Genomic DNA, 26,590 nt, shown 5'->3' with positions numbered 1-26,590 from the left:
TGAATCACCAAGATTTAAATAACATTTTTATGCATTTCATAACCTAAATGAGAAAGCACTGAACAGCTATTCTGTTCATGATGATAAGCCTAGATTCATACAAGCATCAGCATATAACTTAATTCCTAAATACTAAAAATTTCCCTGGTGTTAAAAGGGCAACCGACAAGTTCAAACTAAAAAAACAAACCCAGAGGATCACTATTCTGAGACAATGTACAGCTCAGGAAGACTCTGAATTCCAAATGGCAGGCAATGGGGAATGTATTGGGGGAAAACAGCATGTGTAGTACCCCTTTTCTTATACTCTTTCCCAGGCATCCATAACTGTTGGACCTCTTCCTTATTTACTATGTCTGACCTGAAGTTCTGAGTTATCTATCCTCAATTTCATGACTGAAATATAATTTGCTTTGTCCAAGCACATCTTTGCAATATCAACTCTTCTAGAAAGTTAGGGAAAATTACCTATAGGAATGTATCTAGCTGCCTTTCATGACTGTATTATGATGGCTCAAAGAAACTAAAGACTCAATTTCTTGTGAAGCCTTTGTGTGCATTTTTTTAAAAACCTTTAAAGTACTAGGCAGCTTGAGCTTGAATGTAGAGCCAAATCCAGTCTTGTGATTCACAGAATCTGATTCGCTGCTTCTATTTGTTTCTTCAAGACAAGTGGAAGCTCATTCAATGTAAGGATTATTTAAAGCCTTTACAACAGGTCTAGTTTGTGTCTATGTTTGTGTCTATGGAGCAATGGGAAGACTTGGATGAGTTATGGCATGCCAAAGCAAACTTTTCACCTAAGTGAAAGCTGTCAGCAACCCCGGAAAATTTTACTGCCACTTCAGTACATAAATGGCAAATCTGACCCTTTTGTTGGTAGCCTGTGTGGCGAAGTCAAGAACTGTGACAACATTAGGAAAAAGCCAACACACAGCAGTCTGGGAAATAGCATTGCTTTTTGAGCAACTTCACCATGCTTAGATTAAATAGAGTTAGAGAAAAATATGTCCTGTCTGTGCTGTTTTGCATTATTTCAGTTACCGTTTAATCTCCCATGTATCCTTAAATAATGTTATTTTCTGCTGCAGGCAAATCTTTCAGGTGAAAGTGAAGCTGCAGTAGGTTGCAAAGCAAAATCTATAACACTGACAGTCCTTTCTCATGTATTAATCTGGTAGGCTAAAAAGACTTAAAAAAAAAAAAATATTTGTAAAGACAAGAGAAAGGAATAGATGAAAAAGAGAAGCACAGAAGTAGAAGAGGATTTAAAAGAAAAAGTGACAAAAAGTAGTTCGTAGAGCAGAAGAAAAGAAGTAGTTCAGATAGTACTGGGTAGTTGCAGTGAGTAAAATGTGAAAACAGACAGAATTAAAAAAAATAATGAAAAACTACAGTATGATAAGGAAAGGAAGAGTAGAAGACACAGAAGCACCTTTGGATTTATTTTCTTCAAATTTTTAATTATTTCACTAAGCAATGTTAATACAGAACTGGTGATAAATGCTGAAAGCATGACTGGTTTCTCAGACTCTTTAGAGCTTAGGGCAGTGCATGGTGTTTGTACTCTTCTTTATACCCAAAATGCAGCCCAAATATTAAACTTAAAGCATCAACACTATTCTTTTTTAATAAACCAAAGCATAAAGCAATTGCTTAAAAGCAGTACTATTTAGAAGTATAAGTTCACGAAGAGCTGTTGCTAAGGCAGGGATAGCAGGTAACCTCACCACATGAAAGGGCTGAAGCAGTAGTCAGCTTTGATTTTGTGCTGAGATTTACCTTCTTCCAGCAGAAGACCCTCAAGCACAAATGTTTTGCTTGGAGGATCTCTGAAGGAGGTCACAAAATATATTTACTATTTATTTTTTTTCTGAGAATAGTCTCCTAATAAAAACACTATGTAACTAATACCTCACTATTTAAATTCCACAGACTTTGTTCATCTAGTTTATTTCTCCAGTAAGGAGTGACAAAACACAGCATTCTGATTTATATAATCAGAATAAAGTTTGGGTGTTAAACATCTGTGGGCTAATGCTGTGATTTAAATTAAGCACAAGAGAAATTTTAAGAATTTCTGTGATGTCTCCTATTTCAGCTGAACTAGAAAATACTTTGAGACAGATATTAGTGAATACAAAATATAATTCAATACTTTGATATTCTTAGTCCAATTGAAACTGGAAATGGAAAGGGGTTTTTTAACTTGTTTGTTTTTAAATGTATTAAATAAAAATAAAGTCATTGTAAAAGAAATCAAGGTATTTCTTAAAAGTTTAAAGAAGATGGTTAGAACTGAGCAACAACTAAATTATTTGGTCCCTAAGGTACACTAGTTCCTGTAATATAAGATCTTCACGCTCCTTTATCAGCAGAAAACAAAGGACCTCAAAAAGTGGTAAGAGTGCATCTCATTTAGCAGTTGATTCTGAACTAAGCAGATCCTGTGCCACTGATAGCTGGCACTGCAGCTCCCTCCATGCGTGGGCATCAGCTAGAAGACCACAATTCGTTTAAATGCTCAGAAATATTATTTGATCTGTAGAAACTCTCATGACAAATGAGGGCTGACTACTTAAAACTAATAAAAACAACTGCTGAATTGGAGCTGCTGGTAATGCTTTATTGCTTAGAGCTCCCAAACAGCTAAATTGTGATTGCTTCTGTTTAGAACATGTTGCCTCAGGAAACCCAAAGTAATTAAAGACAAGCTAAAAGATAATAATTCAGACAGAGGAAAAAGATCTGCAGTAGCAAAGCTATCTTCCAAAAGTGAGAACATAAAACCTGTAGTGCAGGTAATATACTTTTCTTTGAGCTAGGTCTTTGAATAATATGATGAGCAAAAATCAAAACAGGACTGACAGTCAAGATGGTAAACCTTTCCACCCATTTCTGCTTAAGGAAAATTGTTGCTGAGATATCTACAGGGCACTAATTTTATACTAACTGAAGGTAATATCTTCAAATTTTATATCTGAATTCTTAAGAAGTTACTTATCAAAAAATATTAGTAAGAAATGGAACCTCCTCCCAAGTAGCTGCTGTTTGTCAGGAACAGTATTAAAAAGTCAGATATAGGTTCTTCCTCCTAAAATGCTGTGGTTTATTTTATTACACAGATTTTGTGTAGTTCTCTTGTCTTCTCAGAAGCACAGATTTGGCCTACATGGTCAGCAAGGATTATCAGGATAGGACTTTTCCCAGGACAGCACAAAATCATGAAAAGCAGAGTCAGAGTGTCAGCACACGCGTAAGTAACAGCATCCAGATATTATTTTTTGTCTGGAGAAGAGATTGTGTATCAAATCACAAAGAATCACAAACTCACTAGGAGATTGCCTTCCATTAGACCCTTTTTTTTTTTTTTTGAGAAACAGTAAGGCAACAGTAAGTATGACAATAAGACTGGGGGAGGGGGCTGATGATAGAAGAATGTTGATGTTTTTCTAATAACAACTGAATTTGAAACAATTTTCCAATAACTAAAAGTGTGTGTATATTCAGAAAGAACTGACTTATTCACAGAATAAAAACCAGCTGAGACTTATCAAAAAACATGACTTTCAGAGCTTCAGAAAGTCTCAGCACCAAATTAATAGAGACTGGGAAAGACTGGGGCAGGGCAGAACTTACTATATTCTGTCCTTCTAATACATTTCCTTGAATATCCATCATTGGTCATACCAGAAGACTTGCCTGGGCTGCTTTTTGGGTAATATAATTTATGCCACTCTTCCCAAAGATAAAGAATAGATTTATAAAGAGCAATGTTTCATAAAGAATTCTTGTATAGATCTTTCCTATAGCTCTAGAAATCACCATAAAAATTCAGAGAAATTGTCAGAAACATAAAAGTGAATACAAAGACCAGTATCCTACATTTAAGTTCAACATGTCAGCTGTACAAGAAAAGGTCTGTTTCTTTTTCAGATGAGATACTAATGTTAGAGTATGGAATAGAGCAAGATAAACTACTATTTCTATCTTTTAAGTGTTGCAGCTTGTAAGAACCAATTCCAGGCTGATTGCCAGTTTACTATAGAAAGAAATAAGTTTACTTCTGAGCCATCTGCCTCTTCTGCAGCTGCACAAAGAGCCTAGATGACCAACTAAGACTGCACTGTTTGATTTATTTTTAAGTGGTTGCATGTAGGTAAGGTATGAGCTTTTGACTTATCCAACAAATTGTAAGTAACCAATATAACTTTTTCTTAAGGTTTTCCTTATGATACACCATATTTGTAAGACAGAGTGTGATACAAGTTAGATACTTTGAAGTATTCAGCAACTGAAAATCTCTGGAGAAAAAGAAGGTGATTAGAAAATGTTGCTCCATAGAAGTTATCTTATTTCTATAGTTATGATTATTTCAGGATACCTTAACATACACTTTCCATAGAAGAGTTTTCCTTTCTCTGAATTCATGCTTGTTCATAATAAATTACCAAAGTTCCATTAAAATTGGAAAACCAATTTTTATACATTGTTGGAATATATACCTATGCCTTCCAGTTAATTAGAGGTACTTAAAATGTATAATTTGAAAATTTCACTTTCTATTATGCTATAAAATGCATTAAACTTCTTAGGTAATTCTTAAGGTATGGCTAACAAGAGTAATTAACATAATAAAGCTAGAACAAGTACTTGTTTATGGACATAGGCTGCAGCTAATAGAATAACATTCCAAATACAGGCTGTTACAAAAAGATGGACCAAATTTCAAAGATATAGTGATGTCAAATTGAGTCCATTGTTTTGAAACACCCTGAAGCATTTGCCTGAGCCTTTTGGTGGAATTATTCAGAGAAAGCAAACAAAACTTTTTTTCAGTTTGAGACTGAGCAAATGCCACCTGCGTGAATACATTATTTCACTTTAAGCCTTAATCAGCATGTGGTGAATTCTCCAAGGAACCTTTTAGTCATTAAACCAAAGCAAAACAACACCAAACCAAACAAAAACAAGCAAAACACAAAAGCAGCCCTAAAACAAAAACCAAAACAGCTTCTTGAACAGCATGACAACTAATTCACACACAGGCTATCCTATCTGAACAACAAGAACTGTAAAAATACAAAAATACAAATAAATGTTACTCAAGAACATTTTTATAACTTCTGTACTGACATTCATTTAACTATCTCATTCCTTATTGACACTTATCAGTGAAGATCTACACTAAAATTTGTTTCTTTCTTTGGTTTTCTTCGCCTCTTGACTCTTCAAAATAAGGAATGGCTGATATTCCTATTAGAATCTGTTTACGCATATACTTATCTTTTTCTTCTGATACTGTATCCTATGCTATATTTCATTTGCAGATTAAGCCACTACCTTTGTCACAGACTAAACATAGTGTTATAAGGTGTTAAAACTTCACTGATTTTGGGTCGTTTTGTTTGTTTGTTTGTTTCACAATTCAAGTCACTACACTGCTTGTGTAGCAGAAGTAAGATTGTAAATTCTCCGAGAACCTGGCAGCAAAGTAAATTTGCTATACTGCAGAGATACTTTATTACGAGAGCAAAGATTAAAGAACTAAACATTCTGTCTTTTAAATAATTATGAACCACTTTGATACCACATAAAACTCTTCCATCTCAAATGAAGGCCTCTCTGACTGTTTTCATACAGAAGAAAACTAACCCAGTTGAATGATGATAGATCCCCCTGAAGTATGGTTTATAAAAACACTAACAAGCCCTCAATGACAGAAATATTCTGAGTTGCTGTAATTACTCATATGATCAACTGCTAGTTGTAACACAAAACTGTTTTCCACAATCCACGGGCAAATATTTTTGTTCAGATGCTGCACCCAGCCAAGAAATAGATAGAAGTCCCTATGCTAGGTATAATGGCTGTTTTCCCTGCGTTAAAAATTCACCACAAGAGTCATATGCGATAAATTTGATCTTTCTTTCATTTACATATTTTTATTTCCCTTGAAAAACACAAACTTCTTTGCATGATTGTGCTGCACTCATTTGTTTTCAACATTTTTTAAGTAAAAGCATAGCAGGACTAGAATAATTTCAAAAGAAAACCAAAACAAAAATGATTTTTTTCAAGTGTGATATACACTGAAACATGAAATGCCACAATTTTCCTCTGGTTTCTGAAAAGAAAACAGGTATTGTATATATTTGTGTAACAGCATACCTCCATCAATGCACTCTGGGGTGAAAGAAATATCATCAAGGGCAAATTCGGTGGATGCACTCCAGCCCACTTCAGCCTCGAAGACAGCTCTGAAAGGGCTGTTACTGGAAAGGACTACATTTGCATACATCCATTTGTTTTCTTCATTTCTGGTAGAAGACCACATAAGAATATCCATTCCATGTTCTTCAGCTGCGTATACCTGTTGTAAGTAAAACCCAAGAGGTGCAACTGAGTCAGCGTTGAGCAACAAAGGAGTGCAGCTGGCCAGAGAAACACAGCCCAAGCCCAGTAGTGCAGGTACCTGCCTGGGTACTACTGGCCCTCTAAGATACAATTCAAACCCACACCTTATTGGTGATGACTAAATGTTACTGAATATTTTTGCTAATGCTAGTTCAGCTGAAAAGAAAGAGCTACTATGAAAACAAAATAAGAAGAACAGTTAATACAGTCACTAATTGGAAAACCCACAGACAGTCTCAGCCTGACCTACAGAAGTTAATGAGTAAAGACCCAACCACAAATTCATTGAAACATTGAAGAAAAGACTGAAAAGGATCTTGAGCTATCCTTTCATCTCTAAAAGGTGACCTCCAGATAGTTGTAGACTGGGTGAAGATTTTAGAGATACAACTAAAAAGCTTAACATCTACGGAATTAAGTCCATAGTCTGGTAAAACAATTTATTATGATGTTTCAGGCAGTCATGGTAAATTAGTTCAAGCATATTTAGGAAAGCCATAAATAAAAAATAGACAAAATAATCAAACAGTGAAAGTAATAAGAATGACAATGAATGAATTCACAATTAACCAACAACTGATGAATTAATGCCAAGCACAAAAGAAAAGAAAAAATCTGGATATTACACAGGTAGCTGCTCTTCTTACTCAGGTATCCAAAACCCTTATACAATTTAAAAATAGTCAGAAATAATGAAAAAAAAAAAAATGGAGTAATGAAAGTAAGCATATTCTAGCCATTCCAAATTATAACAATTTATTTTAGGGACTGAATATTTTAATCATTCTCTCCTCATTCCTTTCAAAAACATCCTTCTCTTAAGACTTTAGACTAATTTTCCACTGACCCATGGGTGTAAGTTCCCACTGGAGTGCCTCAGTTCAATGATGGAGCACAAAACCAAAGGCTCAAGAAAGTTATAAACTTCAACCCATAATAATGATCTGTATGACTACATATCTTTTACTGTTCCAGACAAGCTGGTGGGACAAATAACCTAAAAACCCAAATGCCACTGTGAACACATACTTTATAGAAGGTGGTGTATTGATTAATGTATCTCTGTTGCCTGAATGATCTTGTAAGTTATTTCATTTTTGGAGGAGAGGAGCATCAAGAAAACTGATGTACAGTAGTCCAAATCTGGACCTAATTTCTTCAAGCCTGATATTTGGTTACAGGACTGTGTAATAGCAATATCATGCCACTGTCTTCTTAAAAGCATACATCTTGCAGGGTAAAAGCACAAGTGTTGAGAAGAAATGGCTGATTCAACCCATAAAAAAATGAAAACCTCTGTGTAATAACCTTATCAGACTCTAAAGCCTTAATAAGTTGAAACCCTTAAGTAGAATAACTCTACGTGTGAGGTTAGGACTATGAGTCAACAGCCATGTGTGTCACTGGAATTATTCACTATTTTACAAACCATGAAATATAAAAAACTCAGTGATTTAGAATTTTACAGCACATAATAATGGTAGTGTGGTTTTAACTATTACTATGTCATGCAGTGGTATTTTCTGGTTATTGAAGGTTAATATTGAGATAATATCACTTTCAAGACACCTGATTGTGAAGTCTCATGGCTGCACAAATAACTGTTGGGGAAGAGAGCAGAATCAAAAACATTTGAAGACAATGGTAGAGTCTCTTTTAACAGGATGGTTAAAGACTGAACCATTGCTTAAAATCAGATGCTTTTTTTCCATTCCTTTTTGTTAAGTTGGTAGGAGAAGGTTTTCATAGTAAAAACTTCAAAGCATGTGGCCTGCTTGAGCAGTTCTGTCTATGTACAGAAAAATTGCATCATGTCCATACTGAGCCTGGTCTCAGGTGGAGCGTGAATATATTCTGTGTACATAAAGATCAACCCTGCAACTCAAGCTCAGCACAAACAATAAAACTATCATGAAATCTGCTGTATGCATACTGGTCACTGGGTCTGAGGTGGCAGCAAGTCAAATTTGGTCTGAAATGCAACATTTTGATGACAGTAGCTTCTGTTCTCATAGATGTAAGGTAATTTTATATGCCTTGTCTTACTTTTCTTTGAGTTTTAACTCACATTTACTGTACAGTAAGGATATGCAGATATGTTATTACTATGGATTAGTTAATATGTTGTATTAATCTGTGTGGCTCTGTTCTCAGGTTTGACTGAAGTTTAAACATAGTGTACGGTTTCTCATAACAAACACATAGGTAACCTGTGGAAACTGATAGCATTTAGTGTAAATCTCTAAACTGGTACATAGGAACTGTCAGGTGACCTCCCAGCTCTGCTCCATTTTTCATGTATACTCCTGGGGAAATCCATCAATCCCACTTTCCACCAAAGTACTCCTGAATATTTTACTTAACTTCTCCAAGTCTCTATCTATCCATAACTATGCCAGGAATGGTTCTGTTTTCTATGTATCTTAAAAAAATTTGCTTAAATTTCTAAAATAACAATACATAATTCAAAATATATACTAATTCAAAAGAGATTACAACTGACTCAGAAAATTGGGAAGCCCAAGGAGTCTGTTCCTTCAGTTTACAGATCTTATTCTCTCATAGTTTGTGCCCATAGAGGGTGAAGAAATAATTACAAGAGTTAATACTGTATTCTTTGCTGAGGTTACCCACATCACTGAGATTATGAAGCATCTTCTGGGTCAGGAAGTGCATTTAGTGTATACAAGTTTTTTGCTGACCTGCGTAATCATACATGGCACTTGAAAAGTACAGCAAATTCTCATGGATATGAGCTCCATAGATCCCTGGGGAGCTACAGCTGTGTGGTGCTTAGTGCCTGCAGAGACCACAAAACCTCCCTACACAGCATCCTATGAACTGTGTACAAGCCAGCCTGGTAATGGAAACAAGTTAACATGTGAAAGAGGAAAAAGCTAGAAAGATGGATCCCACTATATGATGTATAATGAAAAAAAAAAACCTGTAGTGAAGTCCCATTCAGCAACTCTATCTGTCAATCGTGGGAGACTGTGCTCCAGCTAATAGTTGTCTGGTTATGGACTAAATCCCATCATTTTAATTTAAAAGTGATGAGCATGTTTGTACTAACTAGTCACTTTATCTATGTACTCCTCATTCTGTGCTGACGCCATTTCTAGATCACACACACAACTGAAATCACAAAGAATAGGAACCAAGAGTAGTAGAGCTATCATTTCATTCACTGCAGAGTGAAAAGCTCAGTGGAGATACTCAATATGCACTTCACAGTGATTTTAAGAAGAATTTAGCATGATAATCTTCATGAGATAAATGCATGAGTAAAGCTTTTATACTTGCTTCGTGGTCTTTCTCCAAGGTGCTTTTGCCAGCTGGATCATTTGTAGTCCATAAGTGAACAGCATTCTCTTGCAAATCTTACTTCCCTGCCTTAAAATCATGACTCGTTTCTAATTCTCCACAGCATACCTTGTGTGTCAGAAACTTCTGAATTCTTTTTTACAGCTTCCATTTAATTTTGGGGATGGGGCAAGTGTACTTTTGAAGGTCACGTAATATAAACTGCTATTTTCTACTCAGTCATCAGCAGTTACAACTCATGTGGCTATCCTGTACCTTCATGCTGACTTCTCAAGATATAATAACATATTATCTTCCTCATCTTGCCTGACTCTGGCTGTTGGCATACTGGAAGGTAATATGTTCCATCTGAACTGAATAATCACTTAGAAGTCAAAGTAGATCTAAAGGGTGAATAATGAGAGGTGAATTCTCCCATCATTCCCAAAATATAGTCTTTAATCACCAGCCAAGGAAGCAGGGAAATCTTGCGAAAGAGAACTTGTATTTTCACTTCATTTGGCACCAGAGACTTGTGTCAGCTGAGGAGACTTTCCACTGGCTCTGGTGAATAATGGCACTACGGCTCTACATGGTCCAGATCATGCCTCAGTTCTGTTAGTATCAACAAATACCAAGGCAGAAAGCTGATGTATTAGAGTTATACTATCATATCAGGAATTAATTTTGGTTGTACTTCTCAATTTTATCACCAACTCCTGAAGGGCAGAGACAGAATGCTTAATGAAAGCTGAAAGTCTTGTCTCTCTGACAGATGACTGATAGGATCCCCATTGGAATGAAACAGGTGTAAAAATCATCTCCATTTCTTGCTGAAACTTCTCTCATGTTTGATTGAATGTAACTAAATAGTCATAAAAGTGTAAAGAAAAACAACAGCTTTTTAAAATTTACATTTGCAGCAAATGCAGTAAAAATTGTTTATATTAAGAGCTATACTTGTTCAGAGTATATTAAGTTACATTTTAGACTAGTCATTTATTTAATGCTGAATAACTCACCTGTCAAAGGCTGTTACCATATGCTCCTAAGGAAAGCTAGTGGTTTTGTACTTAATTGTTATGAAGCAACTTATTTCTCCTGTTGGCTAATAGTTGACTGATGTCCCAAAGCATCAGTATTCAGATCTCTTTTAAATAGCATCCATTCTATATTACTGCAAGAGTTGCTGCAAACATTGTGTCCTTTTTAAATATAATAATAATCACCTATGCTTTTGGTTTGCCTTTGAACAAATTATAGAGTTTATGACAATGGAAATGTGCAAGTGAAATGTGTATTGAGAATGCAGAAGAGAAGCACTTTGAATTTCATTTACTCTATTCTCAGTGCTAGTTCATTTTCTAGGTTAAAATAGGATTACTCCCATAACTTCATATTATTTTGTGTAGTTATACCACATCTACTTCCTATACGAATACATCCTTCATTTTTATCTTTCTTTTTACAGATTCCCTGTATGTCATTTTAATCACACATCTTAGTACGTTCTATATCTACAGTCCATTTTTTTTTTTTTTTAAATTCAGACCTGACCAGATTGCTGTATTTCAGATAACAGCTATAACATCAGCTTTTGTACTGATGTTATTATATTCTAACACAGTATTCAGACTTCCTATTACAGTTTGACTTTTTTCACCTCCAGTGCAACCTGGAGAAAAACCTTTACTGAGCTGTTGCTTTGAAGGTTTGGGCTGTTGATTTTACTTTTTTTCTTTTTCGTTCTTTTAGACTTTTTTTTTTTCACCTAAATGGTTACTGTTTGTTTATATTTGTGATTTAATAACTGCAACAGTTGATGCTGAAATAGGTTATTATTTTGATAAGAAAAAGCAAAACATCCATAACTGTAAATTGGGTCTGTGTTAGGATGGTAACTCCTTGCTAAGTACTTCAGTCTGTTATGAATATTGTTATATGGCCATATCAGCAAAAGTTTTGTATAAAGGTGTAACTGTGATTAAGTGCTGCTAATCTAAGCTCTGAGATTTTGCTCATTGTAGACACAGAAATGCAAATACTACTAAAATGAATATTACTATCTCATGATGTAGTAGAATTGTTTTTACCTTACCTTTAAGACTCCTGTTTGTCTAGAAGCAAACATCCAGAACCAGAATCGGACCCTACAGACCCCGAGGCTAGCTGGGAACTGTTCGGTAGTAATTATCCTTGCTCTGTTTCCCTCCTTCTGGGCAGATGAATTTACATACAAAAAATGTTGTCCTTTACCTTAATAAAAAGATAAAAAAATTTATAATTTTTCTTAACTTCTTTATGGTTCAGAGCATGAACATTATTACACACACAGTTACTCGTATCTTTTATCACACTCATGTATACCCTAACTTGGTTGTACAGAGATCTTCCATGTTAATAGTCTGTATCTTTGTGGTTTTTACATACAATATTAATATAAATTTCCTTAGTGCTCACTCTGCCTTTTTATCCTTCTGTAAATACTTGATTAATGTTTGAATAACAAATTAAAAGCATTTTGCAAACACAAACAATCACAGATTCTAAGGATCTGTTTGAAGGTTGACATTGCGGGAGTCAGGAGCACCTTTGCTGACAGCTCTTAGCCAGGAAAATTCCCTGTATGGTAGTAGGGCCTCAAAGCCCTGAGCCTTGTAAATGGGCCAAGATATCCACATTTCCTACTATTCAGTCGCTGCTGAAGAACCACAAAGTAGCATAAAAGAGAATTAATCATTCAGTCCCAAGTAGAAAAAGATGTCGCCCTCTTCTATCCCAAAACTGGCCTGTCACCTAAAGTGAAAACACACCGCTAAAATCGAGTGGTTGAATAGGCAAATCATGCTGCTGACTTGTTTCTTTTATTAATTAGCAGTAGCCCCTTCTTTGTAATAACTTTAATTCCATCTGCTACAGTATGAGTAAGGTTGTCCAATATGGAGAGGAGAGCGTCACAAAACCTTCTATGGTAAATACATCTTTCACATAGAGGAAGGAAACTGTTGAGGCTGTCCTGACCAGCAATACAGAGAAGACTTTAACAGACAACGTCTTCCTAAATTCAAAAAAAACCAACATCTGCATCTCACAGCTGAGTTCAGTAGTTGTTCCTGTCTGGTTGGACCACTCTGAAGATAAATTCAACCCCATGGCTAAATTCTTGTCCCTGATGTAAGAGATTGAATTCCCCTTCATTATAATCAGATGAAGCTTTTGTCTTTGTGTTCTAGATCTTTTTCAGTTTTCATTGGGAATGGGGTTGTAACATATTTCCAGATTTCCCTGTAATTTCACGGACAACATGCTATGAATTGTTAGCGGTCTCAAAGGACTTCTTCTGGGCACCCACCGCCTAAAAAACCTACAACCAAACCAAACCAAACCAACCAACAAATGCCACAAACAAACAAAAAAACAAAACCAGAAAAAAAAAAATTCCATTCTTCTACCTCAATCAGTTCTCCGAAGAACTTAAATAATCTCAAGACCATAACCAGGTTCAAGAACAAAGCTTTAGCTTAACTTTGCAGTCTTTTACAAGGAGAAGCTTGAGAGTGATTGAGACTTCGAGCTAGAGAGACTGGGATTGGGAAAGGCTAGGAAGGCATGTCAGAAGCCAGGCAGCATATTTTATCTAAGGCAAGTTCTCTCCTGTCAGGATCCCCTTTACTTCTGGAAATGTACCTTATTTTTTTACCACTGGTAGGCTGAGCGTGGCATTGAGACCTGCTTAAGAGAGGTGAAGCTGGCTGTACACATGCTGGTATCTGCTGAGGGTCAAGCAGAGAGTAGCTGTAACAGTGTTATTAATACATCAGTGTGTAAGCATCAGTGGATGAAATGCACAAATCCTCTTCACCCACACTACCTGCTAAAAGTTATTGCAAGTGGCTGCTGGAGCACTGGGCTCACAGCTAGCAGGTCTGGGCAGCCTCATAAGCTTTTTTGATGTAGTTTTACTGAACAAACAGCTTTGCTGTCAAAAAGGGAGGGTAGAGATACATTTTTTCATCTAAGCTAAAGGACACAGAGGGCACTACAATCGAGCTAGGTGGTTCAGACAGTTCTGCTGTGGGGGTATATGCTCCAGTCATGGCCATAAAGACAGTCTACATACAAACTTCGAACATTGCTGTCCCAAACCACACAGCTCTTCTTTAATAGTATTCAGAAAGTCAATCAGTCCTATCTGTCCTTACATAAATGTATGAAATGATGGAACACACTGGTAAGGTACAGATAAAAAAAATAAACTAGTAAGCTTGCTTACTAAGCTTTATTTCAGCAATAGCTTTTCAAGCATGCTCTCTCTCAAGACGCTATTTTCAAACTTCTAAAATACCTCAGTTATTCAGGTAAGATAATTTTCCTTTTTTCTGTTGGTGCTGTTGAAGGTTATGCTTAGTTTTCCCAGCAGAAAAAATATTCTGAATTTTTAACCTCAGAAATGTATCCTAATACTCCTTTTAAGGGGCACAAGACATATGAAACATAATCAGAATCACAACAATAGTCCAACCAGCCACATGTGAGCTCTTGTAAACCTCCCTGTAAAGAGCTGATTAACAAGTCTCACTCTGCACTGAAGTAAAATAATTCAAGAATGCATATTTGTGAAGAATAAGGTGTATCCTTTATGTGTCTGTGTGGGATGCAACTTTTAAGAAGGTATGATTGAGAAGAGAGCAGCAATTGTGATGGTCTTGAGGTAGATGCACAGAAGAAATGTTCAATGAGCTAATTGCTATTTTGGAAAAGAAATAAATATTTCTAAAATAAACCGGATAGTGATGGACTCAATTTCTAAAATGTAACTTTTCCCTATATTGACAAATGATTAAAATAGTGTAAGTGTCATATGCTAAGGCATGGTTGCTAAATTTTTGGCCAGTTGGATGAAAACCGCCTCTATGCTGGAAACCTCATTACAAGACGTAGAAGGCAAACAACTTCCTTCTCCTACAACTTTTCCACCAATTAAAAAAAAAAAAAAACCAACAAAAAAGTGTTATGAAAAAAAAGAAGTTTATTTCAGCTGTATGATCGACATGAGATACAATCTAGGACTCCTTATTAGTAAGGTGGCAAATACAGATTTTAGGAAAGCAAACCCAGAAAGCTGCTTAGTGCTGTGTTACTTCAAGAGTCAGACCCACTTGGACCAAGGTGAAAATATCAAAAATTATTTCTCATCTGAAGTGAGCTGCAGTTATTTCTACCTAAAATTGACTGCAATTTTAGGCCTTTCACTCATAAAATGAATCTATGTAATGGGCTTTCAAACTGCTATCCAACATGTCATTCTTACAGACCTGCAACTGAGCATTTGTTCAGGATGAGAATTATTTAGTATGGATCTCAGTCAAAGGAAACCCAGAATTTGTACTATTTGTAAATAATAATGGCTATCAAGGAAATGTTCTTAGTTTCTCTTGCTGTATTTGAAGCAATCTTATTTGAGATTATGTTTTCAGATGAGGTTATCTGGGTATCATGTTGTGCCTCAAGCTTTTTCAAGAAACATGTAAATTTTCTCAGGAGAGAAAAAAACTATTTGAAAGATTATAATGACACAGATATATTAATACTATCTTCTTTATAAATAGAATGGTCCTGTGTAGTTGCATACTGACCAGCAAACTAGAAGACCAAGGTGCCTGGCCCCTTGGTACGTGATATAAGATATATGGCAAAAATATATGTGACATACAGCAGCAGTTAAATAAGGTTTTTTTGGCATTTGGTTGAAGTTTTCCAGGTTGAAGTGTTCTGCACTTGATCAGCTACATCTTCTGAATATTTAAATAGCTCATGGTTGCAATGGCAAAAAGTTGGAAGTGTCCTGGTTTTGAGCAAGAAAGAACTATTTCAGAAGGAAATGTAAGGAAAAGAATGTTTTTAAATTTGAGACCTGCATAAGCTACACACTAGTCAAATTGCAGAATGTTAAACAGGTGAAAGATAGTTGTTAAAAGACAGTTGCTAAAAGTCTTTGTTTTCAAATCACAGGATTTATCTTCTCCCAAAGACTGTACCAATGCAATGTTAATTGTGTTAAACTGATGGAAAATTTTTTCAAATGTACATTTCTATCCGTCTGAAATCTGTAATGTCTATTTAAGTTTTGCCAGATGAAGCAGTATAAGACACTTTCAAACCAATATGAGATTCTTCCAGACAAAGGTGTGCCAATTCAGTTAATACAAAGTTGGTATAATATCATGGGCTTTGTTACATTGCTATAACGGTATGCCTGTTCTGTACAATGAATTTATTTTCTTAGTAACTAAAGCAAATGAGTTGGGAACAAGAAGGGATTGGATTTAGGTCAAGAATGGGCTGGTACGTACTTCTGAACATTAGAGGTCATCAGCAGCTAGGCTATTGGCAATTCTGACAAGTGAGTTCTCTGTAGCTAATGTGGATATTTCTTGCCCAGTTAGTTTACAAATAAATTATAAATCAGAGTAATTTTGCAAACACATTTGCTTTAATTTTGTTTTCCTTTTTCCTTCACTTTTTATGAACTTTGTTTTTCTTACAGTTGCTGGGTAATGTCACAGAGGCAAAGAAGAACCAATTAAATAAGAAGGAGTGAAATAGAAAAACACAAAATCTCCCTAATGAGCCAGGGGCTACTGGTTGTTTTGCCATCATTATGCATCAAAGAAACAGCAAGAAAGCAAGTCAGACTACTGATTTGCAAGGAAAAATTTGCCTGGGACAGCTGCAATATTTTCTACCGCTACCTGTCTGTTCTGTTCCTTTTCAAGAAGAAAGAACTTCCACATCTACCACCTACAGCAGCAACAAAAACTAGTGTGGATGTCTGCTTCCTTTAAAATGAAAAACTTATTTGTGGCAGATAAGCAGCTTCCTCGTGATCAGGTGAGCAGTTCCTGCATGAGGTGCAGAATCCTCTAAAGGAAAAAGAAAGATAGATGAGTAGAACAGAAAGAGTCACAGCTAACTGCTGACAAGATGTCTCTGTTGATTTTGGAAACATAAACACCAAAAAAAGATAGAAAATTGGAGATCATGCTGCTTACAAATTGAAGGGAAAAAACAGTAGAGATGTGATGTTTTTACACTGAATACCAACTATTCTTTGCTGATTAGATGGAAATTAAAATACGGTTTCTAACCACTAAAGCTTTTGGAAAGCTAAACATTTATCAAATAGAGATTGGCATATTTATGATGGAAATTAGTATTCCATCCAGATTTATTATATTATACATTCTACCTAATATGTTGATATGATTATGATATTATATGATATGATGTGATACGATAATAGTTCGCTGTCTACAAATACGGATAACCATAACTGCCCATCAATATATTTAATTCTCCTACCAATCAACTGTCATTTTGGTAGCAGTTTGTCAGCAACATCTTGTAGGGCCATCTAAGGAAACACTTCAGTATTAATATTTCTGCCAAGCCAATATCAGGGAGATAAACTGAGATTTTTAGGTAGGAGCCTTAATCATGTGCATCCCCATATATTACTCCTCAGCCACTCCTTAAGGAGTGTATGATTGCATGTTTTTCTAGAATTCATTAGGAAAAGTAGATTATTCAAAATGTTGTCAAGGAGAGAAGTATTATTGTAGCCAGTTAGAATCTCAAAGAATTTAACTTTTAAAGTCAAACTGTTAAGAAAGAAATTGTCATTCATACTGCAGTTACATTAATAGAAACCATGATTACTGGGACTTGACACATGAGGTTTCATACAGAGATTTCATTTGAATCCTGTGACTTCTGTAAAGGAGTGAACAAAATACTAGTGAAAGAATAAAAAAATGCAGAGTTGGTGACTGGGAGAGGGAAAGGTAACAGCAGATTAAGCTGGGTTCTCAGAAAAACTGGTTCTTGAACATAGCTTAGCTGGAGGTTAGCAAGATGTCCTGACATTGCTTTGTCTGGGTGCAAGACAATACCAGAAACACAAAGCTGATACTTTTTTGGACCTGCCTATAGAACTGCCTACAATGCAAAAACATCTTCCAGAGATTGACTACAGCACGACTGCGATCATTGGGTGCTCTCAGTCAACGTGCTACATGATATAAAGTCTACACTGTACGCTCAGCTGACCTAAAAGAAATGGATGACTGAACTAGTATTTGTGCCTTTGCTTAGCCAAAGGTTTTCAACCATTTAGCAACACATGGATTCACTGTCACAGCATTTCTGAACAAGACCTGATGGAATATCTTAATGACTCATTATTATTTTCAAAGATATCCTCTTCCATTGAGTTAAAATTTTCATATCTATAGTTTTTTCTAAGTTTTCAAATAGACCTTTAATTAATAGTATCATTGCAGACCTAGAGACAGTTACTGCATCTATACAGGCATGCTGTACTGATTTAGAAGGAGGTTTGTTGTGTCCCAGATGTGATAATTAATTAGTATCTTTGCATGCATTTAGCAGCTTCTTTTCTAGCAAATAACTGAACAAATGCATCAAGCGGAAGTGGAATATAAAGAGTGATATAATCATGACCAGTCTGAAAACAGCAATCTACAGTGCTGCTGAAGCAATGATTAAAAAGATTGGTAATATGTTACTTTGCCAGACTGTTTGGTTTTGTGTTCAAACAGAAATAGAAGTTACTAGATAGTATAAATGACAAGATTCAACGTGTTAAAACACATAATATATTTTTCGCATGTTTTTTTTTTTTTTTTCCTGTGATACTTTTCCTCTATTGTAATTTTAATATGAAAGGAAACACTTTTAATGCTTGTTGGAACTGCTTTGTGAACTGTATTAATTGCTCACTGTGATTTTTCTGCATATAGAGTAGGATCAGAGATTTGCTGTTATCTTGACACTAATCTACAGGATTTTTTAAAATTCATCGAGTATTTCATTATCCCAAAACTGATGTAGGACACATGCCAATACCTGGTGTATGGTCAGCATTGGGATCCATTTGCCCAGTGACAACACTGCTGCTAATATTCCAGTCAAAATCATCATTAGGGTCTTGTGTTAATCCACATGCAGTGGTCCATTCTTGACCTTGTGTTTCAAAGTTGCAGCTTCCAGGAATACTTGTGTAGTAACCTGAAAATACAGCAAGAAGGAAGTTATTTTCCCTGCTCTTATAGGTGAAAGTTGTAATGAACATACTCTACATAGTAATGGAAAGGATTTTGTTGGGCTAATGCTATGATTCCCTTGTGTTACATGTACTGACATAATATATGGTAGTTAGTAAGGAAAAAAAATCCACCCACTGCTTCCTGGACAAGTCCTAAAATTACATTTGGCCCTTTGAAGACAACTGCGAGGCTGATGTGACCCCCAGTGAAAATGAGTGTGACACCCCCGCAGCAGACCCTGTTTCGAGCAGGAGATTGGACTAGATGATCTCCAGAGGTGCCTTCCCACCTTCAGCATCTGTCCTTGTGTTAGTACTATTCACAGCATCGCCTTTGGGAATCATGACAGGAATACACAAATGCACTGAGAATCCACTCCAACACCAAACACCCTCACACGCAGGCAGGACAAAGAAGGGAACCCATTAATCGGAACAAGTAGAATTTTCCTGTGCATTTCTAGTAAGATCTAAGTCCAAATGCATTTAGAAAGTATACAATTCATAATAGATTACCTGACTTCAGGATTTTTACCCTAATATCTTAACAGTGCATTCAGAAGGCAATTATTAATAAATATTTATGAACAATATTTACAGGGTTGACGCAGTCACCCGACATATCTGCACCTGGTGGGTACTTTTTATTTTATGGGTACGCACAACCTATTTAGAAGCCATCAGAAAAGGATTGTTCCATTTATCTGAAAAACTGCTCTTATTTCAATAATTCAAGCATTGCTCTAGTTGGTTCATCAACACTGAGGCTTGCTATTAATCAAATCATTGTGTATAATTGGCTGAAATTCATGCAAATTGAAACTGCTTTCATGTGTGCTTTTTTCACCTCAGTACTTCCAGTGGGTTACTGAAAGAGAAGGAAAATTTTGTAAGATTATCTGACTGGACTGAATGAAGCATAGAGTAAGTAATTTCCATGACTTGATTTAAAAAAAAAAAAAAAAGTCCACCAGCCTACATGAATACAATTCATTTCATCCTGATTCTGTTGTAAATTCTGCACAGAGGAATTGCTGCTGAGTAGATTATGGTCCATTTACTTCTTTGGAGCTACACTGGTATAAAACTATACTAGAATGTGAAATAAGCTTGAACCTTGAGCTCAGAGAAAAGGAGAAAATTGCAGACAAATGTGGCCATAACCGCTTGTGATGGGGCAGGCTAGACTGTGAAGGGCTTTATCTGTGCTCATTTTTCTGATTAAGCATCTCCTGTTGCCTTCTTGTTAAAAATGAAGTTTCTAAGTCTAAAAGGTATTACATGCCCATTAATGTTGTTTATTCCCATTTGTAAGGTACACGTTCAGGGAAAAGGTGCGTTTATCCAACTGTAAGGCCTCATCTATTAGAACTAAGATACAGCAGATATGGAAATACTATACCTGAGGCTTATCTGGGTATTCCGTATGCCAGATTACAGTATCTCTCCTATACTGTTAACTTGATATTTTGTCAGTCCTGCAGCAACAGCAAGACTAAGACTTATGAAAACATTTTCATGTGACTACAGCCTTTCTATAAACAATAAAAGGATAATTCACTCCAGTTATTTAAAGTGAATGTCAGCATTTATTTTTTGTCTTTCCTCGGAAAAGCATTTCTGCAGTATAGCAAAGACTGTGTTGCTTTACTGTGATTCAAGATAATTTATGACCTGAAATGTTTGCATTATCTGACTAAGAGAGTTGATGCTATCACAGTCCTTCTAGACAGCTCAGGACTGCTTTTGCCAATGGAACTACTGTATCCTGTAAAAATATTTACAGAATAAATCAAGTGTCTTGATAGTTTTCTGAATATCTTTACAGAGGAGTTTACGTTGGACAGAAATTCAGACTTGCTGTGTCTCTGTTAGGTCTGTAAAATGTTATAAGGGTGAGTTCACAGAGTATTTTGCTGCACGCACTTTGTGTAACTCCTGAAAAACTGTGAATATTATACACGAAATACAGATTATCTGTTTAAAATCTTTCTTTTCCTGCAATCTATTTGAGAACATGCTAGTTTTTTAAAGTTATCATTCAATGTAGACTCATTTCCATGAATATGACTCACAAAATTTGCTGGAATACAAAGCACTGCAGGAGGTAGAAGCCAGATATAGAGGCGCCAGCTTCAGCATATGTACTTCAAAGCTGTTATTTACTTTCATGAAAACAATAAAGAGGAATAAACTCCAAGTTAAATCTCCTATAGTGACATCTTCACATGTATTGCAGGTTGTAAGTCTGCTGTCTGGTTAAAACAATATAATTTATGTCGCCTCATAAAGGGCCATTATTTTTGTAACCCTGTCCAGTCAAAGTACTTAGTAACCCCATGCATGAGAAAATGCCTTTGATTTTCAAGTGGTCAACAACTAGTGGTTGATTTTGATGGAGTATTTGGACTTCAACACAGTGTGAACACTGAATTGCTGCATGTGATGTGTTTACTTTGTCTATCAAGGTTACTTTTGATCATATCAGCATTATGGCAGAATTTGGACCTCCAGTTTGAAGATTAACAATTAGACTGATTACTGAACTGTATATACAGATTGCTAAAGCTTCCTACTACAAAAGTCTGGTCTGGACAGTGACTGTAAATAAACAAAGACATGGAGCAGGAACAAAGGCATGATGTTTTACTCTTTTCGCTTTCAAGTCTGAACTGCAAAGCCTGTTGATTTGATTCAGATTTTCAAAACTGAGCTGTGTCCTTCCATCTCAAACAACATTAGTGAAGAATACCTACAGATAAATTTGGTCTTAGTATTCATTATGACTGCAAAAATATAAACAGACTGGATTTTGTCCAACTGTTCTATAATAGAGTAATAGCAAGAAAATATTTTCATATCTCTGCAGTAGCAGCAATAACAGAGACCATGGAACATATAGTAGTGACACAACTCAGATCACAAAAACAGGGTTAATCTGAAAGGAAAGACAGGTCTTTTTTAAAATTATTACTTTTTACAGCAGAATCATGTGTAAATGTTATTGTGTATGAATTTACTTAGCTTTCTCTTTCAACACTGAGAGCTCAACATACTTTCAACTTAATAAATGAGTTTACATTTCTTCGCAGAGTTAATTTCTGTTGTAATCCATGGATTTTATTCCATAAATAGGTTTTTAGCCCTTAAGGTTTGGGTTTTTTATCAAGATATATTTAATCTTTGGTTTGAGCAAGTTGGTCTTTTGCAACTAAATCATACTTATGTACTTTTTGCAGCAAATATCTCTGAGGATCTGAAAATGTCAGACCAGTGCTGGGGGAGCGGGCAACCTGCTTGTATTATAATTATCTGCTGGATAGCTGTGGGAATTCACCTAAGATATGCTACAGAATCTAAAGTTATAATTTGGACTGGATGATACATTGACACACAAAGAGATACTTACTGCAGTCAGCTTCATCTGATAGGTCTTCACAATCTGGTTTATAGTCGCAGACGAACTGAGACTCTATGCAATTCTCGTTCCCACAGATGAAATCAGTGAGGGCAGGGCATTCCCTGGGGTTCTCTCCAACTGAAACCAATAGGACATTTAAATCAATATTGTAATTAAATCAAAATATGCTCTTTTTTACTTGTTTAGCCATTTTACACCATGACTTCAGTGATTTACTGCTTCCAAGAGCCATTATTTGTTCTCGCTCTTCTAATGACACATTATGTGTATCCGAACTACTGCACTGATCTTACCTAAAGCTTCCAGGGTAAGATGTTTTGTCTGGAAGAAAATTCAGTTCAGCATCAACACGACTTTTTCCCCAGTGTATTTGTTGTGCATGTTCCATAAAAAAGGGTTCTGTGAGCTGCTGAAAAGTACACATGCTAAATGCTTTATTCTGCTCATAATTACAGTACATCACTTGGAAAATGAGAAGATTTTAAACTGAGAAAAATCACTGATATACAACATTTGCGTAATGTATAAACTTTTAAATCCTTTATAAGATGTTTAACATTTTTTGAAGGGTTTAGGGAAACTTTGATTGTGTGAACTGCTCAGAAGTTCCTCTTATGGTATTTATTATGAGAATCTGTTTTACAGCAACGATTTTTGATCATCCCTGAAAGTGAGTGAAAATTGTGTCAAAAAACGAGAGTAACTTAGTAACTTGCACATAAAGTGCTAGGGTCAAAGACAAACAGTGCTGGCATTCAGCCATTTCTGAACTGTCAGACCATAAAGAGATGTACATAATTTATTTTTTAGTTCAGTGCACTGGGTGCATAATTTCAATTAGCACTAATTGAAGCAGCTCTGATAATCCCAAATGCAACATTTCAGATGCACTTCTATTAACCTAAGATTGTTTCTCAGTCTAGAGCTTTAAGTTGTGCAAAAAGACATTTAGGATAATATATTTTGACTCCTTTCATTGCAATAAGTTTCATTTTTTCTTTCAAACATGACTAAAATGTGACACATCATTAAACACAGTCTGGACAGAACATCTTGATATTTACCTTTGTGCAGACCCATATTTATAAAAGGGGAAGTTATTGTTGTCAGGCTATCAATCTTCTCAAATAGAAGTACTTACCGAATTTTATAGACAGAGGAACTAAGTTCTCATTGAAGTAAAATAGGAAAGGAGAACTAAATCTTTGGTTTAGTCTAAACATGTACACAAGGTAATATTGAATAGAGAAACATAGCATTAAAATGTAATTCAAACATTTAGAATGGATAATTCAAAAAAAATCCAGTTATAAGGTTGGTTACATGCAGGACCTGACTTAAATTTTGAAATACATGCATCCCTAAACATTGGTATAAATAGAATCTAATTTCAAATTTATATCTTTCTTCTTGTTTTGGTTTTAAATTTTACACTGACAATTTGATCTCATTAGGTGTCAGGGAATCCGCAGACAACAGCATTACCATGAATGCCTTAAGTACAGGAAAAGCTATGGCTGCTTTTTACAGAGAATTCATGTACCAGAGAGCCCTCAGCAGAGGAGTAGACTCTTGAGAAAAAAATGACTGAAACACTTCTGATGTTTAAGGCAGTTTTCACACCACTCCCAAATTATGTGCTAAAACATGATTGAAAATACTATCAAAAAATCATTAAGATGGCTCACCCTAAATTCTGGAAAACCACAGAACCACATAATAGTTGAGGCTGGCAGGAGCCTCTCAAGATCGTCTAGTCTAACTGCCTGTTCAAACAGCCTCCACTACTGGTTGTGCAGGAGCATATCCAGTTGGGTTTTGAACATATCCACAGATGTTGACCCAACAACCTCTCTGGACAATCTGTGCTTGTGTTTGACCACCATCACAGTAAAAACAAACAAACAAACAAACAAACAACAAAAGTGTTTTCTTGCATTCAGATGAAATTTTCTGGTTTTTAATTTGTACTCATTGCCTTCTGTCTTGTCAATAGGCACCTATGAGAAGACTCTGACTCTGTCATATCCATTCCTTCCCATGAACTAGAATTTCTGCACTGGAAAACTAAGTGACTCTGCCAAGTCACTCAGTGGCTTAAGTAACGACAGAAATTATTTAGTGGCAGAACCATTAGGGTACAATAACTTTCATATCTTATTTCACTGCCTGTGAAAGAGGTACATTATTACCAAACAGGGGAATGACATTTGAAAATCCACGGTTTTGTGACTGATCATGTTCCTCACCTTTATCTCCTTTCCCCTTTAATCAAGAAAATGTTTTGTTATTCTATCATTTATATTAGCACCTAATATTATTTACAGTAGTTCTTTTTATTAATAAGATACTTTACAATATATTAACCATACCAGAAACAGCATGCAAGAATATTATTCGTTTCTTAGTTGACCTTAAAATAAAACTTGTGATCCATAGATAGACAACTTATATCTCAAGAGATGTGAATGCCATGAAGTCCAAACAGAGTAATGTATCTGTGAATTTTATCCTTTTAGATTAAGAACTTTTGTATATTTAGGGATACCAGGTTGTATTTGTGATAAGGATGAAGATTCTGCTACAGCCTTTGGAAGAGATAAAAATAAAATCCCTCTCAAAATTAATGCATCAGCATTAGCATAGCAGAGTCAAATTAAATACTATGAATTTCTGTTCAGAATTGTGGTATTAAAAATCAGCTTTCTAGAGTACATGTTCACTTTGACCAAAACTCAAAAACACCAGCTAAAAACTAAACCAAAACAAGAATTATGGGTGGGTTTTAAACAAACAACTTCAATATCAACACCACCAATAACCAAACAGACATGTACACAGAAGTTGTGGCTTAAAAGTTTCATTTTTACTAGACACTCTTTAAATATAAATTTAAATATATTCTTTATTAAAATATATTCTTTAAACATAAATTTACAAAAAATATATTTAATCAGAAAATCATATTGAAGAACATAAGTTCTCAATTCTGCGGGTTGAGCCACAATTTAACAACAACAACAAAGTTAGAAACAACTTTGAACAAAGAAAAAAAGAGGACATTCAAAATATTATCTTGCCTATTTCTAATTTCATCATAAAAATTACAGGGTTGTCAAGATCTGAGTTTGAGTCTATCAGTGTTGAATCTGGAAAAGGATGTTTCAAACCTCCCTCTAAGGAGTTGCAGTATAAAGCAAAATATGTCTCCTTATGAACACCTCAAAATATGTTTAAAGCTAATATTTCAGATAAAAAGAGAAATTTTAATAATATTTTATCTCATTGCATATGTTGGTTTTATGGGACTCCATGTAAAAACATGTAGGTTTTTGACTGATCATATTCTTCAATTTTACTTTGATTACCAGGAATTAGAAAGATAACCTGTATTGGATGATGGGTGACTATATATAGCATGTAATATTATACATCTATTTTTTCCCAGTAATCTGACTCTCAATATTCCATTAAAATCCAAAGACACAGAAAACCGAAGAAGAAAAAAACATGAGAAAATATGGCAAATTTTCTTTCTTGCCTCTTTCTTCTAACAACAACTATAAGGAAAAAACATACCATTGAATACACCCTAAACAAATTAGGAAAAAAAATATAATTAAAAAAAAAAAACAACCAACAGTTTGCTCACTGTGTTACTCTGTAGTTATTTTTGAGAAGTTACAGCATTACAATGGATCAGTGACCCAAAGCAAGCAAAAGAATGAGTTGATTCCATGTTTGAAAACGCCAGAGATGTGAAACAGTTAAATATATGACACACAAGTGTGGATTTGTCGCACAATGGGAATGAGAGAAATTGCAGGGAGTTGAAATGTTTTTGGTAAGTACTAAGGTTATTTCTGAATATGCTGTGAAAAGTTTGAAGAGAGCAAAGATATCCAAAAGCAGAAGGAAACATTTCATTTTAATTTAAGAGAACTGTTGATCAGAAAGAGACTTGCACTTAATGAAAAAGCCATGAATGTTCTTTTTTGATCTGACCTGCTTCCAAGTCTTTGGTTTAACCACTAAACTGAAGAATCCATTGTTTGTTTGAGTTTAAATATAATTTTACATCATGGAAAACCTTCATAAAGATATGGAGTGTTGGTTTACAGGTGCAGCATGAGTGATAAAGGAACAGCATAGAACTATAAAAATTGGGGGTGGTAGGTAGAGGTATTTGTTTGTTTGTTTGTTTGTTTTTAATGACAACAGAAGCTCAAACAATATTTATTAATTTCCGATACTCTTGAACATTCTTGGACAAGTTACTTTTGTTTTTCATTATGCTTTGCTCTCTCCTCTCCTACAATTAT

The 26,590-nt window shown here is 35.3% G+C and overlaps 1 protein-coding gene across 1 annotated transcript in view; it reads right to left on the bottom strand.

Moving 5' to 3' along the window:
• The window catches only part of MALRD1 (MAM and LDL receptor class A domain containing 1), a 296,432-nt gene that overhangs the window by 57,123 nt on the left and 212,719 nt on the right, over window positions 1–26,590 (bottom strand). The window contains exons 31-34 of the mRNA XM_071805517.1: window positions 22,257–22,385; window positions 18,649–18,810; window positions 11,819–11,976; window positions 6,172–6,373 (exon numbers count right to left, since the gene is read on the bottom strand). Of these exons, the coding sequence (XP_071661618.1) occupies window positions 6,172–6,373; window positions 11,819–11,976; window positions 18,649–18,810; window positions 22,257–22,385 (651 nt within the window). The remainder of the gene's footprint in view (window positions 1–6,171; window positions 6,374–11,818; window positions 11,977–18,648; window positions 18,811–22,256; window positions 22,386–26,590) is intronic.

The sequence above is a fragment of the Patagioenas fasciata genome, chromosome 2 (genome assembly GCF_037038585.1).
Source record: "Patagioenas fasciata isolate bPatFas1 chromosome 2, bPatFas1.hap1, whole genome shotgun sequence".
NCBI classification, from domain to species: Eukaryota; Metazoa; Chordata; class Aves; order Columbiformes; family Columbidae; genus Patagioenas; species Patagioenas fasciata.
The sequence above is the reverse complement of the archived record's forward strand: the minus strand, read 5'-3'. Positions and strand labels throughout refer to the sequence as shown.